Source organism: Nerophis lumbriciformis, linkage group LG31 (genome assembly GCF_033978685.3).
Source record: "Nerophis lumbriciformis linkage group LG31, RoL_Nlum_v2.1, whole genome shotgun sequence".
NCBI classification, from domain to species: domain Eukaryota; kingdom Metazoa; phylum Chordata; class Actinopteri; order Syngnathiformes; family Syngnathidae; genus Nerophis; species Nerophis lumbriciformis.
In genome coordinates, this window is record NC_084578.2 from 13,784,431 (window position 1) to 13,806,776 (window position 22,346).

At 44.8% G+C, this 22,346-nt stretch overlaps 1 protein-coding gene across 2 annotated transcripts in view; it reads right to left on the bottom strand.

Moving 5' to 3' along the window:
* Nucleotides 1–1,747: 1,747 nt before the first annotated feature.
* LOC133574376 (tomoregulin-2-like) overlaps nucleotides 1,748–22,346 on the bottom strand; it is a 381,317-nt gene continuing 360,718 nt past the window's right edge. For both annotated transcript variants that reach the window (XM_061926544.2, XM_061926545.2), the window contains exons 9-10: nucleotides 7,439–7,597; nucleotides 1,748–2,698 (exon numbers count right to left, since the gene is read on the bottom strand). In XM_061926544.2, the coding sequence (XP_061782528.1) occupies nucleotides 2,602–2,698; nucleotides 7,439–7,597 (256 nt within the window). In that variant the 3' untranslated portion in view covers nucleotides 1,748–2,601. The remainder of the gene's footprint in view (nucleotides 2,699–7,438; nucleotides 7,598–22,346) is intronic.

A 22,346-nucleotide genomic window follows, 5' to 3' on the forward strand; every position in this document is an offset into this window, starting at 1 on the left:
TTCCAATTCTGAAACGCAAATCAAAAAATAAAATTAGGTTCGTTTTTCGATTTTCGTTATATATGGCAGATTTTAAAACAAACAAAAAACGGTTGATTTCCATTAAAATATTGCCATAAAATTGGACTTTGTGCTGTTTTCCTTTTATGGATTTAATTTTTTCCAGAAAAACACAAAAATCGGAAAACATTTTCATCCAAAATGCAAAAATGCGTGTTTATCTGTGTGATGACAAATTGAACCGGAAGCAGTATTTTAGCTAATCCTTTGCGTTTAGCATGTTTTTAACATAACGGTAACACCTTTGTTCAGCAGGAGTTCTATTGTCGTTTTAAAAGTGTCATTCAATAGTTTTTCAACTTTTGTTCAGAAAAGAAAATGGAAAAAATGGCCCGAAATTAGTTTTTTGATTTGCATTTAAGAATTCGAAATAGAAAGGACGGAAGGTACACGGACCTCGGTCCTAAGCTTTCCTGAAATATGGCCTCCATAACATCCATCCATCTTCTTCCGCTTATCCGGGGGGGCAGCAGCCTAAGCAAGGAAGCCCAGACTTCTCTCTCCCCAGGCACTTTGTCCAGCTCCTCCCGGGGGATTCCGAGGTGTTCCCAGGCCAGCCGGGAGAAATAGTCTTCCCAACGTGTCCTGGGTCTTCACCGTGGCCTCCTACCAGTTGGACGAACCCAAAACACCTCCCTAGGGAGGCCTTTGGGTGGCATCCCGACGAGATGCCCGAACCACCTCATCTGGCTCCTCTCGATGTGTAGGAGCAGCGGCTTTACTTTGAGCTCCTCCCGGATGGCAGAGCTTCTCACCCTATCTCTAAGGGAGAGCCCCGCCACATGGCGGAGAAAGCTCATTTCGGCCGCTTGTACCCGTGATCTTGTCCTTTCGGTCATACCCCAAAGCTCATGACCATAGGTGAGGATGGGAACGTAGATCGACCGGTAAATTGAGAGTTTTGCCTTCCGGCTCAGCTCCTTCTTCACCACAACGGCTCAATACAGCGTCCGCATTACTGAAGACGCCGCACCGATCCGCTTGTCGATCTCACGATCCACTCTTCCCTCACTCGTGAACAAGACTCTGAGGTACTTGAACTCTTCCACTTGGGGCGGGGTCTCCTCCCCAACCCGGAAATGGCACTCCACCCTTTTCCGGGCGAGAACCATGGACTCGGACTTGGAGGTGCTGATTCCCATCCCAGTCGCTTCACACTCGGCTGCGAACCGATCCAGTGAGAGCTGAAGATCCTGGCCGGATGAAGCCATCAGGATCACATCATCTGCAAAAAGCAGAGATCTAATCCTGCAGCCACCAAACTGGATCCCCTCAAAACCCTGACTGCGCCTAGAAATTATGTCCATAAAAGTTATGAACGGAGTCCAAGTTATGGCGGAGTACAACCCTCACTGGAAACGTGTCCGACTTATTGCCGGCAATGCGGACCAAGCTCTGACACTGATCACACAGGGAGCGGACCGCCACAATCAGACAGTCCGATACCTCATAGTCTCTGAGCACTCCCCACAGGACTTCCACAGTCGAATGCCTTCTCCAAGTCCACAAAGCACATGTAAACTGGTTGGGCAAACTCCCATGCACCCTGAAGGACCCTGCCGAGAGTATAGAACTGGTCCACAGTTCCACGACCAGGCCTCCATAACATTTTAATTGAATATTTCCAGTCTATTGTCTAATGTCTCATGGTTAGGACATTTACTATGACAGTTTATCTTTCTCCCCCAAAAACAAGAGGCTTCCCTCTGCCTCCAGGGCGTGGTGAAGTCCTTCTTACCTTACCTGTTTCTGCACACGGCAATAACACAATAAAGAAGGACAATGGACCCACAGTGTTACATTTCGTGATATAAATTATTTATTTACATTTACAGAAAAATGACCCCATCAAGACAACGTAGTAATAACTAATGGAAATCGAACCCAGGATACAGTAGCTGAAGTCTTTGTCACAACCAAAGGGAGAGCTCCGTCGTAGCATCGTGCCCTCGGTCAAAGGTCTCCTATAACACAAGGTGCAAGGCAACACGTGTAGCCCGGGTCCCCCCTCCGCCCTCCCCACACCACAGCACCCCCACGAGAAAAAAAAAGAATAAGCCTAACTCAAAGTTCCTTACCCTGCTTTGCGCTACCCCAGTTCGCTTTTTCCCCTGATCTACAAATGACAGACACCAGCTAACTCGCATCTACCAAAACTCACACATCTATTACACGCTCACACATACATACCCACATTCAGTATTCTCCACACCCCAAGTTCTTATGGTGGTGTCCGGGGAAAAAACCAAAAAAAAAACCTTAAGGACGCTAGTGACAAGGTTTAAAGTGACGCCGCCAACAGTCGCCCGATGACAACATTCCCATGTGCGAGTCTCACTGGTGTGCCAACTCCGTCTTTTTGCCCCGTGTCCCCCGTCCTCCACGGGCGTTCCTGGAAGTTCCTACTGGCAGAGAAGGCAAGGGGAAGCAGATCCTACATTTCTTGGGTTGCTCTACAAAGGTGGGGGTAGGGGGGGGGAACATGAAACGAGACTGCCTTCCGTCAAGTGGAAGGTCGATTCTGTCCGATGTGTCCGGGGCTCAGATAAGTCGAGTAGAGGCGCGCATGGTGTTTTCTGAACTGAAGTGGACATTGTTTTGCTTCTGTCGGTTGATCCTGTTGGTCCGCGGGCACTTTCTGTGTGGGAGGGACAGACAGGGGAAGACCGTTACGCAACAAAGATGGCTACCAATAAAATGTAATCTCGTGAAAGAATGAACGAGCTTGAATTCCGGCGGTACCTCAGTTGTCTCTAAGCTAATTGGGTTACAAGCCTCTCCACCGCTAATTGGTGCAGCGAATAACACAGTAAGATCCAACCAAAATCCACTCTGTAATTTGTTTGCTGAAAACTAAATGGAGCTAAAATGTTGAAAGAGTCATATTGGACCAAAAATACCAGAATAAATCTGTCTGGACCCACAACATTTAAAAGCTTATCATTAGAGATGTCCGATAATGGCTTTTTTTGACGATATCCGATATTCCGATATTTTCCAACTCTTAATTACCGATTCCGATATCAACCGATACTGATACATACAGTCGTGGAATTAACACATTATTATGCCTAAATATCTCCCTGAGAGAGCATGAGGAGGTTGAGGTGGGCGGGGTTAGGGGGCGGTGTTGAGGTGGAGGGGGGGGGGGGGGGTGGAGGGGGTAGCGGAGGGTGTATATTGTAGCGTCCCGGAAGAGTTAGTGCTGCAAGGGGTTCTGGGTATTTGTTCTGTTACGGTGCGGATGTTCTCCCGAAATGTGTTTGTCATTCTTGTTTGGTGTGGGTTCACAGTGTGGCGCATATTTGTAACAGTGTTAAAGTTGTTTGTACGGCCACCCTCAGTGTGACCTGTATGGCTGTTGACCTAGTATGGTTTGCATTCACTTGTGTTTCTGAAAAGCCGTAGATATCATGTGATCGGGCCGGAACGCAAACGCAGTGTCTTTAAGGTTTATTGGCGCTCTGTTCTTCTCCCTACGTCCGTGTACCACTCCGTACAGCGGCGTTTTATAAAGTCATAAGTTTTACTTTTTGAAACCGATAATTTCCGATATTACATTTTAAAGCATTTATCGGCCGATAATATCGGCATTCCGATATTATCGGACATCTCTACTTATAATGAAGGCAAGACATCATTAAAGTGTCTATATTACCTACAGTCGTGGTCAAAAGTTTACATACACTTGTATAGAACATAATGTCATGTCTTGAGTTTCCAATAATTTCTACAACTCTTATTTTATTGTGATAGAGTGATTGGAGCACATACTTGTTGGTCTCAAAAAATATTTATGAAGTTTGGTTCTTTTATGAATTTATTATGGGTCTTCTGAAAATGTGACCAAATCTGCTGGGTCAAAAGTATACATACAGCAATGTTAATATTTGCTTACATGTCCCTTGGCAAGTTTCACTGCAATAAGGCGATTTTGGTAGCCATCCACAAGCTTCTGGCAAGCTTCTGCTTGAATTTTTGACCAGTCCTCTAGACAAAATTGCTGCAGTTCAGCTAAATGTTTTGGTTTTCTGACATGGACTTGTTTCTTTGGCATTGTCCACACGTTTAAGTCAGGACTTTGGGAAGGCCATTCTAAAACCTTCATTCTCGCCTGATTTAGCCATTCCTTTACCACTTTTGACGTGTGTTTGGGGTCATTGTCCTGTTGGAACACCCAACTGCGCCCAAGACCATACTTGCCAACCTTGAGACCTCCGATTTCGGGAGGTGGAGGAGGGGCGTGGCTAAGAGGGGAGGAGTATATTTACAGCTAGAATTCACCAAGTCAAGTATTTCATATATATATATATATATATATATATATATTGACTTTCAGTGAATTCTAGCTATAAATATATTTATTTTATTGTGTATATATATATATATATATATATATATATATATAAAATAAATACTTGAATTTCAGTGTTCATTTATTTACACATATACTTGTTGAGTTAAGGGTTGAGTTGTCCATCCTTGTTCTATTCTATGTCACTATTTTTCTAACCATGCTGAACACCCTCTCTGATGATGCATTGCTGTGTGGCACGCACAAAAGTGCTTTCATCAAATGCACCAGATGGCAGCATTGTCCTGTTTAAGAGTGTCACAACATTGCTGTTTACGGCAGACCAAAACGTGACTGCTGTTGTTGTGTGTTGTTACCGCGCTGGGAGGACGTTGATGAAACTGCCTAACAATAAACCCACATAAGGAACCAAGAACTCGCCCTCGATCATTCTACAGTTATAACGTCATTGGGCAGGCACACCGTTTATATTGTGGGAAATTCAGGCGGACCTGAGTCCACCTGAATTTCGGGAGATTTTCGGGAGATAATTTGTCCCGGGAGGTTTTCGGGAGAGGCGCTGAATTTCGGGAGTCTCCCGGAAAATCCGGGAGGGTTGGCAAGTATGCCCAAGACCCAACCTCCGGGCTGATGATTTTAGGTTGTCCTGAAGAATTTGGAGGTAATCCTCCTTTTTCATTGTCTCATTTACTCTCTGTAAAGCACCAGTTCCATTGGCAGCGAAACAGGCCCAGGGCATAAAACTACCACCACCATGCTTGACGGTAGTTTTGGTGTTCCTGGGATTAAAGGCCTCACCTTTTCTCCTCCAAACATATTGCTGGGTATTGTGGCCAAACAGCTCAATTTTTGTTTCATCTGACCACAGAACTTTCCTCCAGAAGGTCTTATCGTTGTCCATGTGATGTCAGATGAAACACGAATTCAGCTGTTTGGCCACAATAACCAGCAATTTATATTATTCACATGTGAATAATGCTGTATAATAGACTGTATTTATGTTATTCACATGTGAATAATGCTGTATAATAGACTGTATTTATATTATTCACATGTAAAAAATACCCAAGTGTTTATTGTCTATTGTGAGCGAACTGTGGTGCTGAATTTCCCCCAGGGATCAATAAAGTACTTTCTATTCTATTCTATAAGTGCAGTGAAACTTGGCAATGGACATGTAACCAAATATTAACATTGCTGAATGTATACTTTTGACCCAGCAGATTTGGTCACATTTTCAGTAGACCCATAATAAATTCATAAAAGAACCAAACTTAATGAATATTTTTTGTGACCAACAAGTATGTGCTCCAATGACTCTATCACAAAAAAATAAGAGTTGTAGAAATGATTGGAAACTCAAGACAGCCATGACATTATGTTCTTTACAAGTGTATGTACACTTTTGACCATGACTGTACGTGTCTTGCACATTACCCATCAGGCCTACTGTAAATAGGTAAAATGGGTGTATTTTTGAATTGTGTATGGTACTATTAGACATTTTTTTATAATGTCTACATAGTTCAGTGGGCAAGTTGTGCGCTTTTATATCACATGTTTTAACTTTGATTAATTGGACCACGACTTGGAAAGGTTCTACCTATACAATGAGGGTGTGCAAGGCATGCTCCTGTAATATACGTGGTCAATAATAATCGGCCACTGGGTGGCATAACAGAATTCAGTGTCTCTAAAACTTGGGACAAGCTGTGGGCTGCAGTATGGAGACCCCTGAATTACGCAATTCTTTGGGGTACCACTAGATGGAGCCTTAGTGGTACACGTACCAGTTTGAAAAACACTGTTCTAAACACGCCTGTTACGGGCATTCCATTTTATAGATTTGTATTTGTTACACAACGGAAATCAATCAAAGCTTTTTTCTAATCAAATTAATTGATTAATCGTAACAACCCAAAACAAATTAGTCATGTAGTCATTACCATGAATTGATTAACGTGGACCCAGACTTAACCTCTTAAGGCCCAAGCTGTTTGTTTACATGCTTTTTTTTATTTCTCTTAGCTATTTGGGCTTATTGGACCCAAATTAGAATAAAAACTAAATATCATCTTTTTATATGATGTACTTAGTCCATAAGTACACAGACGTGTACTTCATGTGTAGTGACATGCAAATTTTTATTTTTACACTTTTTTTTTTCTCCAAATTCCATTGTATGTTATACTCTTCTGACACCACCAGATAGCAGTATACGTGTCCACATAAGTGGCCATAAGACCCCAATTCAGTAGTGTACACAATTTTGGAAATAAGAGCTAAAAGGTGCTGTCCACACATGTGGCCACTAAGGCCTTTGGATAAACAAGTCGAAAAACGTATTCGGGTGTTACCATTTAGTGGTCAATTGTACGGAATATGTACTGTACTGTGCAATCTACTAATAAAAGTTTCAATCAATCAATCAATCAATCAATGTGACATCAGGAGCTTTATACAAAGCAATTGCATGAATAAAAAAAATAGAGAGAAATGATGAATAAAAGCTACCCAAAAGTACAACTTTGTGAATTAGATTTTTGATAATACATAACAATAGAATTTTTAATAGCTTGGGAACTTGAAAAATATACTTTTTTGTGCGTTAAAACGAAGTCACTGCGCAACAGGGCACTTTCATTACATTCTCGCCGTATTCACAGTGTGATATTTTCTGCCTTTAATGCTTTATTTACTTAACCCTGTCTCCTGCTCCTACGAGACTGCTGCCTCCTTTGCCGTGCATCCTGAAACCTTTAAAAGGCTTTTATTAAAATGTCATAAATTGCCTGGTTCAGCTTAAGGCCAGGCCACGAGTGGGCTTTAGTTTGAGGACATACATTGATGTGCACCTGTGTTTTCATGCGAGTATACACCGGGAAAAAAAATGACACAGGCAAGGTGACCCTCCAGGTGTTTCCTCTAGGCTCCGAAGTGGCAAAGTCCCCTCTGTGACTCATCCCACACACACACACACTCCATTGTGAACGCCGCCCCGAGGCTCATTAGTAAGGCTCGGAGCATCTTGTACGAGTGCGTGTCTGTCAGGGCATGACTCACCTTGTGATGCAGAGCACCACTACACAGATGATGACCACCTGGAGTGCTCCAATGATAGAGGCGATGAGGACATAGTGCAGTTTTCCGGAGCCCGGGACCACGTAGAGCACGTTGTACTCTTTGGTGTCACACTGGGGGCCGCTGAAACCTGAGTGACAGCTGCAAAGCACACACAAAACACACACAAACGGTCAGTTTAGTACTCAAATAGAAGTGGTCACTACCTCTTAAGGCCTAAATCGGGCATTACCTGTGTTCCTTATGTGATGTGATTCATTTGAAAGTTGGCATTTTTTAATTTGAAATGTTTTGATAAAATTGCATTGTGTCTTGATTGTAACATTATTAGATTAGGGCAGGGGTCATGGATACGGGCCGCTAACATCCAAAATTCGGCCTGCGGGAAGTCCCAAGTAAAAAAAATTAAAAAATAAAAAATAAAATATATACATATATTATACTCCTCTCTGAGCTGCCACCTTAACGTGGTAGAGGAGTTTGCGTGTCCCAATGATCCTAGGAGCTATGTTGTCCGGGGGCTTCTATGCCCCCTGGTAGGGTCTCCCAAGACAAACAGGTCCTAGGTGAGGGATCAGACAAAGAGCAGCTCGAAGACTTCTATGGAAATGCAAGAACCGAGACTCAGATTTCCCTCGCCCGGACGCGGGTCACCGGGGCCCCCCTCCGGAGCCAGGCCCGGAGTTGGGGCACGATGGCGAGCGCCTGGTGGCCGGGCCTGTCCCCATGGGGCCCGGCCGGGCACAGCCCGAAGAGGCAACGTGGGTCCCCCCTCCAATGGGCTCACCACCCATAGCAGGGGCCATAGAGGTCGGGTGCAATGTGAGCTGGGCGGTAGCCGAAGGCAGGGCACTTGGCGGTCCGATCCTCGGCTACAGAAGCTAGCTCTTGGGACGTGGAACGTCACCTCGCTGGGGGGAAGGAGCCTGAGCTAGTGCGCGAGGTAGAGAAGTTCCGGTTGGATATAGTCGGACTCACCTCGACGCACAGCAAGGGCTCTGGAACCAGTTCTCTCGAGAGGGGATGGACTCTCTTCCACTCTGGCGTTGCCAGCAGTGAGAGGCGACGGGCTGGGGTGGCAATTCTTGTTGCCCCCCGGCTCAGAGCCTGCATGTTGGAGTTCAACCCGGTGGACGAGAGGGTAGCTTCCCTCCGCCTTCGGGTGGGGGGACGGGTCCTGACTGTTGTTTGCGCTTACGCGCCAAACAGCAGCTCAGAGTACCCACCCTTTTTGGATTCACTCGAGGGAGTACTTGAGAGTGCTCCCCCGGGTGATTCCCTCGTTCTACTGGGGGACTTCAACGCTCATATTGGCAACGACAGTGAAACCTGGAGAGGCGTGATTGGGAAGAATGGCCGCCCGGATCTGAACCCAAGTGGTGTTTTGTTATTGGACTTTTGTGCCCGTCACGGATTGTCCATAACGAACACCATGTTCAAGCATAAGGGTGTCCATATGTGCACTTGGCACCAGGACACCCTAGGCCGCAGTTCTATGATCGACTTTGTAGTTGTGTCATCGGATTTGCGGCCTCATGTTTTGGACACTCGGGTGAAGAGAGGGGCGGAGCTTTCTACCGATCACCACCTGGTGGTGAGTTGGCTGCGATGGTGGGGGAGGATGCCGGACAGACCTGGCAGGCCCAAACGCATTGTGAGGGTTTGCTGGGAACGTCTGGCAGAGTCTCCTGTCAGAGAGAGTTTCAATTCCCACCTCCGGAAGAACTTTGAACATGTCACGAGGGAGGTGCTGGACATTGAGTCCGAGTGGACCATGTTCCGCACCTCTATTGTCGAGGCGGCTGATTGGAGCTGTGGCCGCAAGGTAGTTGGTGCCTGTCGTGGCGGTAATCCTAGAACCCGTTGGTGGACACCGGCGGTGAGGGATGCCGTCAAGCTGAAGAAGGAGTCCTATCGGGTTCTTTTGGCTCATGGGACTCCTGAGGCAGCGGACAGGTACCGACAGGCCAAGCGGTGTGCGGCTTCAGCGGTCGCGGAGGCAAAAACTCGGACATGGGAGGAGTTCGGGGAAGCCATGGAAAACGACTTCCGGACGGCTTCGAAGCGATTCTGGACCACCATCCACCGCCTCAGGAAGGGGAAGCAGTGCACTACCAACACCGTGTATGGTGCGGATGGTGTTCTGCTGACCTCGACTGCGGAAGTTGTGGATCGGTGGAGGGAATACTTCGAAGACCTCCTCAATCCCACCAACACGTCTTCCTATGAGGAAGCAGTGCCTGAGGAATCTGTGGTGGGCTCTCCTATTTCTGGGGCTGAGGTTGCTGAGGTAGTTAAAAAGCTCCTCGGTGGCAAGGCCCCGGGGGTGGATGAGATCCGCCCGGAGTTCCTTAAGGCTCTGGATGCTGTAGGGCTGTCTTGGTTGACAAGACTCTGCAGCATCGCGTGGACATCGGGGGCAGTACCTCTGGATTGGCAGACCGGGGTGGTGGTTCCTCTCTTTAAAAAGGGGAACCGGAGGGTGTGTTCTAACTATCGTGGGATCACACTCCTCAGCCTTCCCGGTAAGGTCTATTCAGGTGTACTGGAGAGGAGGCTACGCCGGATAGTCGAACCTCGGATTCAGGAGGAACAGTGTGGTTTTCGTCCTGGTCGTGGAACTGTGGACCAGCTCTATACTCTCGGCAGGGTCCTTGAGGGTGCATGGGAGTTTGCCCAACCAGTCTACATGTGCTTTGTGGACTTGGAGAAGGCATTCGACCGTGTCCCTCGGGAAGTCCTGTGGGGAGTGCTCAGAGAGTATGGGGTTTCGGACTGTCTGATTGTGGCGGTCCGCTCCCTGTATGATCAGTGTCAGAGCTTGGTTCGCATTGCCGGCAGTAAGTCGGACACGTTTCCGGTGAGGGTTGGACTCCGCCAAGGCTGCCCTTTGTCACCGATTCTGTTCATAACTTTTATGGACAGAATTTCTAGGCGCAGTCAAGGCGTTGAGGGGATCCGGTTTGGTGGCTGCAGGATTAGGTCTCTGCTTTTTGCAGATGATTTGGTCCTGATGGCTTCATCTGGCCAGGATCTTCAGCTCTCACTGGATCGGTTCGCAGCTGAGTGTGAAGCGACTGGGATGAGAATCAGCACCTCCAAGTCCGAGTCCATGGTTCTCGCCCGGAAAAGGGTGGAGTGCCATCTCCGGGTTGGGGAGGAGATCTTGCCCCAAGTGGAGGAGTTCAAGTACCTCGGAGTCTTGTTCACGAGTGAGGGAAGAGTGGATCGTGAGATCGACAGGCGGATCGGTGCGGCGTCTTCAGTAATGTGGACGCTGTATCGATCCGTTGTGGTGAAGAAGGAGCTGAGCCGGAAGGCAAAGCTCTCAATTTACCGGTCGATCTACGTTCCCATCCTCACCTATGGTCATGAGCTTTGGGTTATGACCGAAAGGACAAAATCACGGGTACAAGCGGCCGAAATGAGTTTCCTCCGCCGGGTGGCGGGGCTCTCCCTTAGAGATAGGGTGAGAAGCTCTGTCATCCGGGGGGAGCTCAAAGTAAAGCCGCTGTTCCTCCGCATCGAGAGGAGCCAGATGAGGTGGTTCGGGCATCTGGTCAGGATGCCACCCGAGCGCCTCCCTAAGGAGGTGTTTAGGGCATGTCCGACCGGTAGGAGGCCACGAGGAACACCCAGGACACGTTGGGAAGACTATGTCTCCCGGCTGGCCTGGGAACGCCTCGGGATCCCCCGGGAGGAGCTGGACGAAGTGGCTGGGGAGAGGGAAGTCTGGGCTTCCCTGCTTAGGCTGCTGCCCCCGCGACCCGACCTCGGATAAGCGGAAGAAGATGGATGGATGGATGGATGGATGGACATATATTATAATATACATATATATATTTTTTTAATTTTTTTTAATTTTTTTTATTATCATTTTTTAAAATCTGTCCTTTCTAATCCATTTTCTACCACTTGTTACTCTCGGTGTCTCCTCGCCGCTCAGGCAAATCATATTGCTATGACAAGCCTGTTTCGTAAAACAGGCTTGTATATATATGTAGATATATATGTATATATATATATATATATATCCAACCATCTTCTTCCGCTTATCCGAGGTCGGGTCGCGGGGGCAGCAGCCTAAACAGGGAAGCCCAGACTTCCCTCTCCCCAGCCACTTCGTCCAGCTCCTCCCGGGGGATCCCGAGGCGTTCCCAGGCCAGCCGGGAGACATAGTCTTCCCAACGTGTCATATTTATATATATAGTTAGTTTACCTGCCGTCGGCTTTCGACCAAATTTTTTCAGCCCAATGCAGCCCGCTAGTCAAAAAGTTTGGACACCCCTGGGTTAAAGGGTCTGGTTTAGCATTTTTCGTCTTCACTTGAGTCACGGTGGACATGGAGGTTTTGTGCGTGAGTGCAGCAGTGCTTCTTCCAAGCAAATGACACACATAAAGTATTGCATATTATGACAAGCAGCTCAAAAATATTCTGGTTTATGTTCCTGTGCCCATGCAATATTCTTATTGTAGGGAATATAACCAATGCGAGGCACTGCCTGACTGCGCATAATCAAGCAGTCCGCTGTCTGAGCTATCAGAGAGAGTGACAGCCACCATTGAACTGTAGATCAAAACTGGGCGGAAGGTCGCTGTGGTCAGAATGTCATTAACCTCCATCTTAAGCAGCATGAAACTGCCTTGTGCTGGATTTTTACAGTCAAGTATTGCATACCACTATCATAGTCTATTGTACCAGTTACTGTATTACTAACGCCACTGTTCCTATTCCTGTTGATTGCCCTCTTAAAGGGGACCTATGTACACTTCCTTGTCGTCTAGATAATATGAATTAAATACGCTTTGGTGTCAATTTCGAAAGTGGAGTGGTGAGAAACAGTTTTTGAAGGTGATGTCACTTGGCTCTCCCCTTCCCATTTACAGTCGTGGTCAAAAGTTTACATCCACTTGTAAAGAACATAATGTCATGGCTGTCTTGAGTTTCCAATAATTTCTACAACTCTTATTTTTTTGTGATAGAGTGATTGGAGCACATACTTGTTGGTCACAAAAAACATTCATGAAGTTTGGTTCTTTTATGAATTTATTATGGGTCTACTGAAAACGTGACCAAATCTGCTGGGTCAAAAGTATACATACAGCAATGTTAATATTTGCTTACATGTCCCTTGGCAAGTTTCACTGCAATAAGGCGCTTTTAGTAGCCATCCACAAGCTTCTGGTTGAATTTTTGACCACTCCTCTTGACAAAATTGGTGCAGTTCAGCTAAATTTGTTGGTTTTCTGACATGGACTTGTTTCTTCAGCATTGGCCACACGTTTAAGTCAGGACTTTGGGAAGGCCATTCTAAAACCTTAATTCTAGCCTGATTTAGCCATTCCTTTACCACTTTTGACGTGTGTTTGGGGGTCATTGTCCTGTTGGAACACCCAACTGCGCCCAAGAACCAACCTCCGGGCTGATGATTTTAGGTTGTCCTGAAAAATTTGGAGGTAATCCTCCTTTTTCATTGTCCCGTTTACTCTCTGTAAAGCACCAGTTCAATTGGCAGCAAAACAGGCCCAGAGCATAATACTACCACCACCATGCTTGACGGTAGGCATGGTGTTCCTGCGATTAAAGGCCTTACCTTTTCTCCTCTAAACATATTGCTGGGTATTGTGGCCAAACAGCTCAATTTTTGTTTCATCGCAGAGAGCTTCATGGAATGGGTTTCCATGGCCGAGCAGCTGTATCTAAGCCATACATCACCAAGTCCAATGCAAAGCATGGGATGCAGTGGTGTAAAGCACGTCACCACTGGACTCTAGAGCAGTGGAGCCGCCTTCTCTGGAGTGATGAATCACGCTTTTCCATTTGGCAATCTGATGGACCAGTCTGGGTTTGGCGGTTGCCAGGAGAACGCTACATTTCCGACTGCATTGTGCCGAGTGTGAAATTTGGTGGAGGAGGAATTATGGTGTGGGGTTGTTTTTCAGGAGTTGGGCTTGGCCGCTTAGTTCCAGTGAAAGGAACTTTAAATGCTCCAGGATACCAAAACTTTTTGGACAATTCCATGGGATGGCACTTCAAGTTCATATGTGAGTAAAGGCAGGTGGCCAAATTCTTTTGACAATATAGTGTATGTACAAAACAAACAACATGATGTTAGTACATCAGTCGAGGAAAACGATCAAATTTAGAGATGTCCGATAATGGCTTTTTTGCCGATATCCGATATTCCGATATTGTCCAACTCTTAATTACCGATTACGATATCAACCGATACCGATATATACAGTCGTGAAATTAACACATTATTATGACTAATTTTGTTGTGATGTCCCGCTGGATGCATTAAACAATGTAACAAGGTTTTCCAAAATAAATCAACTCAAGTTATGGAAAAAAATGTCAACATGGCACTGCCATTTTTATTATTGAAGTCACAAAGTGCATTATTTTTTTTAACATGCCTCAAAACAGCAGCTTGGAATTTGGGACATGCTCTCCCTGAGAGAGCATGAGGAGGTTGAGGTGGGCGGGGTTTAGGTGTGGGGGGGGGCGGGGCAGGGGGCAGCGGGGGGGTGTATATTGTAGCATCCCGGAAGAGTTAGTGCTGCAAGGGGTTCTGGGTATTTGTTCTGTTGTGTTTATGTTCTGTTATGGTGCGGATGTTCTCCCGAAATGTGTTTGTCATTTTCGTTTGGTGTGGGTTCACAGTGTGGTGCATATTTGTAACAGTGTTAAAGTTGTTTATACGGCCACCCTTAGTGTGACCTGTATGGCTGTTGACCAAGGATGATTGGGCTGGCACGCAAAGGCATTGGTTTTAAGGTTTATTGGCGCTCTGTACTTCTACCTACACAGTGGCGTTTAAAAAAGTCATACATTTTACTTTTTGAAACCGATACCGATAATTTTAAAACCGATACCGATAATTTCTGATATTACATTTTAAAGCATTTATTGGCCGATAATATCGTACTGCCGATATTATCGGACATCTCTAATCAAATTATATAAATAACATCCTGTAATTTGATTTTGAGATGCATTTTTTTATCCTGCCAGATTGAAAATTAACACCAATGAGTTGACTGACGCACATTATCACATAATTTATTCAGAAAATATAAATAACGACAAATAAAGGTAGAATACTATTAACCGCAACATGTAAGTGTAAAAAAACCACCCAATAACATTATGATTTGTACAATTTCAGAATGTGCTTGTTCTATTTTTAAATAAAAAGAAAACAATCTGAAGTTGTCTTTATTTTTAAGTTATCGTGCCGGGATTTTACCAGTCCAGCCCACTTGGGAGTAGATTTTTCTCAACTAAAATGAGTTTGACATCCCTGTACTAGTGGGACAGGCGGAAGTTAAGTCGGGGAAAAGGCAGCCATTTATAAATTAATTTAATGTTTCTGTGCGGCCCGGTAGCAAATGCGTCACGGACCGGTACCGGTACCCGAACCGGGGGTTGGGGACCACTGCCGTAAGGGACAAGCGGTAGCAAATGGATGGATGGATGGATGACCAACACTGATTGCAGAGCATATGTGAGCATACTTGCCAACCCTCCCGAATTTTCCGGGAGACTCCCGAATTTCAGTGCCTCTCCCGAAAATCTCCCGGGACAACCATTCTCCCGAAATTCTCCCGATTTCCAGCCGGACAACAATATTGGGGGCGTGCCTTTAAGGTCCATGTGGACCTGAGTGAGGACAGCCTGTAGTCACGTTCGCTTTTCCTTCATATAAACAGCGTGCCGGCCCAGTCACGTCATAACATCTACAGCTTTTGGAGAGTGCACAAAATAAGGAGACCAAGCAGAAGAACGAAGAAGAGACTTTTGTGCGTGCCGCACAGCAATGCATCATCAGAGAGGGTGTTCAGCATTGTTAGAAAGATAGTGACAGAGACTAGAACGAGGATGGACAATTCAACCCTAAACTCACTCCTTTCCTTCAAATTGAATTTCACATATGCTGCCCATACCTATGCTCCTTCAAAGGCTGTGCTACTGGCTGCAAAGCATTGCACTTTCAAATACAACAATGAGTAGAGGAGTGTTATGTGTGTGTATATTATATATATGCGTATTATACTCAATGGTTAACTGGACATCTTTATGTGCTCGACGCCTCAATCATCGGTATGTTTTCATCTACAAAACCATTCTGGGTATCACTCCATCTTATCTGTCTTGTCTTTTAACAAAGAAACAAGGAAGTCACAGTCTTCGTTTAATAAATGTTCTGCAATTTGTCGTCCCCAAAGTAAGAACTGAACTGGGCAAGAAAGCATTTAGGTTTTCAGCACCGAAGACTTGGAATAACCTACAATCGAATATCAAACTTCAAACCCTTGTTACGTTGAATGAGTTTAAAGCTTCTGTGAAAGGACTGCAGTCTACCTTGTCTGTATGCACATGTGTCATGTGAGCAAGTTTTAATGTTGTAAATGTGATGTTTTATGTCTTGTTTACTGTTTTTAATGTAACCTTGCTGCTGCCCTCTTGGCCAGGTCTCCCTTGGGATTTTTACCTGGTTAAATAAAGGCCGAATAAAACTAAAATAAATAATATGTGTAAATAAATGAACACTGAAATTCAAGTATTTATTTTATTTATATATATATATATAGCTAGAATTCACTGAAAGTTATATATAAGAAGTATTTGAATTTCAGTGAATTCTAGCTATGAATTTCAGTGAATTCTAGCTATAAATATACTCCTCTACCCTTAACCCCGCCTCCCCCCCCAATCTCCCGAATTCGGAGGTCTCAAGGTTGGCAAGTATGTATGTGAGCCAGTGACGTGCGGTGAGGTTCATGGCTGGTGAGGCACTGACTTCATCACAGTCAGATTTACAAACATATGAACCCGAAAGAGTATATTATACACCATTTGATTGGCAGCAGTTAACGGGTAATGTTTAAAAGCTCATACCAGCATTCTTCCCTGCTTGGCACTCAGCATCAAGGGTTGGAATTGGGGGTTAAATCACCAAAAATGATTCCCGGGCGCGGTCACCGCTGCTGCCCACTGCTCCCCTCACCTCCCAGGGGGTGATCAAGGGGATGGGTCAAATGCAGAGGACAAATTTCACCACACCTAGTGTGTGTGTGACAATCATTGGTACTTTAACTTAACTTTACACATACAAACTGTAGCACACAAAAAAGCACATTTAATAAAAAAAACGTTATTATGGTCTTACCTTTACTTATAAATGAAGTCCATGCACCGCTCCTTTTGAACAAAAGCATCGATAACTTGTTTATAGAAGTCTTCCTTATCTTTCTTCAGTTTTAAAAGTCTTTCTGTCTCGATGGAGATCTTCCTTTAATTATTACCTCCTGCTTCGATTGAAAGTCCAGTTTAGAAAACTGTTTTATTTTAGATATGTAATCCTCCATGTTAAAAGTCCAGGCTAGAGGAAAAAATAAACGATCGCTAACTGTTGCTGCTTGTTGTCACTTCTTCTGCAGTGGAGTAGTCGCAGAAATGATCTCTGGGATCACTAGAGCCCTCTACCACCATGAGGCGGGATTACTGCGAGCCTCACACAGTGCGTCTTCGCAGTTTTATGATTGCTCAGCACAAAAAATACGTTACACACATACAGTAGTTGACAAAATACACTGTACATTATATACCTCATCTAACTAAACTATGGAAATGTATAATATAATTCATATAGCAATACGGTCTCACTGCACAGCAGGCCAGCAGTTAGCCGAGTCATTGCGCAATCCATGATGAGGCTCAACTGGCTGGTGCCTCACCGCAAGTCTCTTCTCAGTATTTGAACGGAAATGTGAAAATTCAGCAATTTTGAATAAAAATAATCTAAAACTGGTGAAGTTAAATGGACAATAACTTTATAGTATAATCACTGGATGCATATAACAATTTAATTATTTTTTTTCTTTCCATGATGGCACGTGAGGCCCCGCCTCACCTGCCTCCCCTGACTGCACGTCACTGATGTGAGCCTTGCGTTTACTACGTGTTATTTCCCCAAAACAATCCTCAAAGCCAAGCGCTCGGTGCTATGAGAAGGACGGGGACTAATTGAGATGACCTCTGTCCTTAGGAAGGAGTTAAATGTCACACCTTTTATCTTCCCGACTGCCTGCTTCACAATCTTCCTTTAGCGTCTCTGTCTCAGGGGGGATTGTTATCGCCAAACACCAGCATATCCGTGCTGGGTCGGAAAATGCTCACATACACGCCGTTTACCCACCCGTCCGTCTCACAGTGTGAGATCAATTCAACCTTGGTGTGTTTGGGGGTTTTACACACACACACCTCCTTTTTAGGTGAGCAGTAGGGGGCAGCAAAGATCTTTAACAGCCGCCTGTGTTCTCGGCGCTATCTGACAAAGAGAAAAATGTCTGTCTAGACAAGCAAAGGGGGTGAGCGAGGTTAGAGAGAATGGGGAGAGATAGTAGTTGTGCAGACCCCCTGGCTGATACACTATCAGGCTGTAAATGAAGACACTAACATAACACATTCTTTCTGCATGTGTGTTGCTTCACTATTCTTGCCTTGTCAACGGTCCGGCATCAAACTGCACCAAAAAAAACTAACATATCCTTTTGATGTCCGTAGCTACAGGCCGAGTGTGCTCATTTGCAGCACAGCGCTCTCTACGCATGCGGTGGCATCACCTCAGCGTCTCCCCGGGGGCAAGAAAGGAAGCCTGCAGGTGAGTCGAACCGGCTTCCGAGTGGGGGAAAAAAACAGAAAAAGTGAAAAAGCAACGATCAAAGCGGCCAAAAGTTCAACCTTGTCCAGCAGCACTCAAAGTTACGTAAGTGTAGGTTGTGATCTAATTCAGGCCTGTGAGGTATGTAGTGCGTCAGAGGCTTTGGTTCCAGGAACGGAGCGAAAAAGCAAACCCTGAACAAACCCTGAGATACAATAAAATATTGTAAAAATAATTATAGTGGTTGTTTAACGGTAAACATTCTTTTTTTGGGGTGGATTTCTGTTTGTGTTGCAAATCCATCCATTTTCTACACCGCTTGTCCTCATTAGGATCGCCGGTAAGATGGAGCCGGTCCCAGGTGAGTTTGGGCGAGAGGCGAGGTACACCTGGGAGTGTTCATTAAAAACTGAAACTCACTACTACCGACCACGCAGTCTGATAGTTTATATATCAATGATGAAATCTTAACATTGCAACACATGCCAATACGGTCGGGTTAGCTTACTAAAGTGCGATTTTAAATTTCGCGCGAAATATCCTGCTGAAAACGTCTCGGTATGATGACGCCTGCGCGTGACGTCACGGATTGTGGAGGACATTTTGGGACAGCATGGTGGCCAGCCATTAAGTCGTCTGTTTTCATCGCAAAATTCCACAGTATTCTAGACATCTGTGTTGGTGAATCTTTTGCAATTTGTTCAATGAACAATGGAGACAGCAAAGAAGAAAGCTGTAGGTGGGTATTGCGGCAGGTGTTGTGCCGGATAATGCACCCCCGCTGTAGAATGCACCCCTTGACTGTTGTGCCGGATAACACAGCCGGTGTTTCATTGTTTACATTCCCGGAAGATGACAGTCAAGCTTTACCATTGGCCTGTGGAGAACTGGGACAACAGAGACTCTTACCAGGAGGACTTTGAGTTGGATGTGCAGACGCGGTACTGTGAGTACGCATGCAGCTGCGGCTTCCAAACATTTGATTGCTTGCCCGTACGTGCGTGCCGCTATGTGCATGTCACATACATAACTTTGGGGACTTTGGGGAAATATATGTGCTGTATGAACTTTGGGGAGGTGAACGGTACTTTGGGCTGTGGGATTGAGTGTGTTGTGCAGGTGTTTGAGTTGCATTGGCGGGTTATATGGACGGGAGGGGGGAGGTGTTTGTTATGCGGGATTAATTTGTGGCATATTAAATATAAGCCTGGTTGTGTTGTGGCTAATAGAGTATATATATGTCTTGTGTTTATTTACTGTTTTAGTCATTCCCAGCTGAATATCAGGTCCCACCCGCCTCTCATAGCATCTTCCCTATCTGAATTGCTCCCACTGCCCTCTAGTCCTTCACTCTCACTTTCCTCATCCACAAATATTTCATCCTCGCTCAAATTAATGGGGAAATCGTCGCTTTCTCGGTCCGAATCGCTCTGGCTGCTGGTGGCCATGATTGTAAACAATGTGCAGATGTGAGGAGCTCCACAACCTGTGACGTCACGCGAATATCGTCTGCTACTTCCGGTACAGGCTAGGCTTTTTTGTCAGCGACCAAAAGTTGCAAACTTTATCGTCGATGTTCTCTACTAAATCCTTTCAGCAAAAATATATTGCAATATCGCGAAATGATCAAGTATGACACATAGAATGGACCTGCTATCCCCGTTTAAATAAGAAAATCGCATTTCAGTAGGCCTTTAAGACCAGTGCTTCACAGTTATTTTCTGTTTCGCCGCGACTATATATATAGTAGAGCTGTCCGATAATATCGGCCGATAAATGCTTTAAAATGTAATATCGGAAATTATCGGTATCGGTTTCAAAAAGTAAAATTAATGCGTTTTTAAAACGCCGCTGTACGGAGCGGTACAAATCCAGTAAAACACGGACGTAGGGCATACATGCCAACCCTCCCGAACCTCCCGATTTTCCTGGGAGACTCCCGAATTTCAGTGCCTCTCCCGGGGCAACCATTCTCCCGAATTTCTCCCGATTTCCACCCGGACAACAGTATTGGGGGCGTGCCTTAAACGCACTGCCTTTAGCGTCCTCTACAACCTGTCGTCCCGTCCGCTTTTCCTCCATACAAACAGCGTGCCGGCCCAGTCACATAATATCTACGGCTTTTACACACATATTAGTGAATGCAAGGCATACTTGATCAAGAGCCATACAGGTCACACTGAGGGTGGCCGTATAAACAACTTTAACACTGTTACAAATATGCGCCACACTGTGAACCCACACCAAACAAGAATGACAAACACATTTCGGGAGAACATCCGCATCGTAACACAACAAACACAACAGAACAAATACCCAGAACCCCTTGCAGCACTAACTCTTCCGGGACGCTACCACCAAACCCCGCCCCTCCCAACCCCGCCCACCTCAATTTTGGAAAACCTTGTTTTTGATTGATTGATTGAAACTTGTATTAGTAGATTGCACAGTACAGTACATATTCCGTACAATTGACCACTAAATGGTAACACCCAAATAAGTTTTTCAACTTGTCTGGGGTCCACGTTAATCAATTCATGGTAAAGTTACATTGTTTAATGCATCCAGCGGGGCATCACAACAAAATTAGGCATAATCATGTGTTAATTCCACGACTGTATATATCGGTATCGGTTGATATCGGAATCGGTAATTAAGAGTTGGACAATATCGGAATATCGGATATCGGCAAAAAAAACATTATCGGACATCTCCAATATATAGTATTATTTGTCTGTGAAATTGTTATAAGTACACCTCTGCGCAACATTGTATACTTATCAATATCAAAGAAAACAACACTCTGGTCTTTCCTCGTCTCCCTTCCCTTTCCGTCTACCTAGCGCTACAGACGCTTCGTCATAGTTAAAGTTAAAGTTAAAGTACCAATGATTGTCACACACACACTAGGTGTGGCGAGATTATTCTCTGCATTTGACCCATCACCCTTGATCACCCCCTGGGAGGTGAGGGGAGCAGTGGGCAGCAGCGGTGGCCGCGCCCGGGAATCATTTTGGTGATTTAACCCCCAATTCCAACCCTTGATGCTGAGTGCCAAGCAGGGAGGTAATGGGTCCCATTTTTTTATAGTCTTTGGTATGACTCGGCCGGGGTTTGAATTCACAACCTACCGATCTCAGGGCGGACACTCTAACCACTAGGCCACTGAGTAGGTCATAGATAGATACATATATATATAAAAAAAACAAACATGTTCCCTGAGGTCACAAGACATAGGCGTCCCGCTATTTGAGAAGGACTGATATCGACAAATATACATTCACATTCACACCTATTGACGATTTAGAGCAGTGTTTCTTAACAATAGGGCTAGGTAGGGTTATACGTTATACCGGTACTAATAAAGTACATCGGTACTAATACAAGACCCAAAACCAGTGAAGTTGGCACGTGTAAATCGTAAATAAAAACAGAATACGATGATTTGCAAATCCTTTTTAATCTATATTCAATTGAATAAACTGCAAAGACAAGATACTTAACTTTCGAACTGGAAAACTTTGTTATTTTTTTGCAAATATTAGCTCATTTGGAATTAGATGCCTGCAACATGTTTCAAAAAAGCTGGCACAAGGGGCAAAAGAGACTGAGAAAGTTGAGGAATACTCATCAAACACTTATTTGGAACATCCCACAGGTGAATAGGGATTTAACCATCTGCGGTCCGTAATATCATCAAAATGTTCAGAGAATCTGGAGAAATCACTGCATGTAAGCGATGATATTACGGACCTTTGATCCCTCAGGTGGTACTGCATGAAAAAGTGACATTAGTGTGATTTGAACATTAGAATTTGGTCAATTCCAAACCAATGTTCTCCAACACAAACAACGTTGAAACAACATGCATTTTGACAAGGTTTATTTAATGTCAGGTTGTGTTGTTGATTTGACCATTGAAATTTTGGTCATTTCCCAAGCAATATTGTACAACACAAAACAACATTCTTTTTGACAACGTTTATTCATTGTCAGGTTGTGACGTTGATTTGACCATTGAAATTTGGTCAATTCCCAACCAATGTTCTCCAACACAAACAACGTTGAAGCAACATCCTTTTTGACCAAGTTTATTCAATGTCAGGTTCTGACGTTGATTTGACCATTGAAATTTTGGTCATTTCCCAACCAATATTCTACAACACAAAAACAACGTTGAAACATTATGTTTTTTGACAAGGCTTATTCAATGTCAAGTT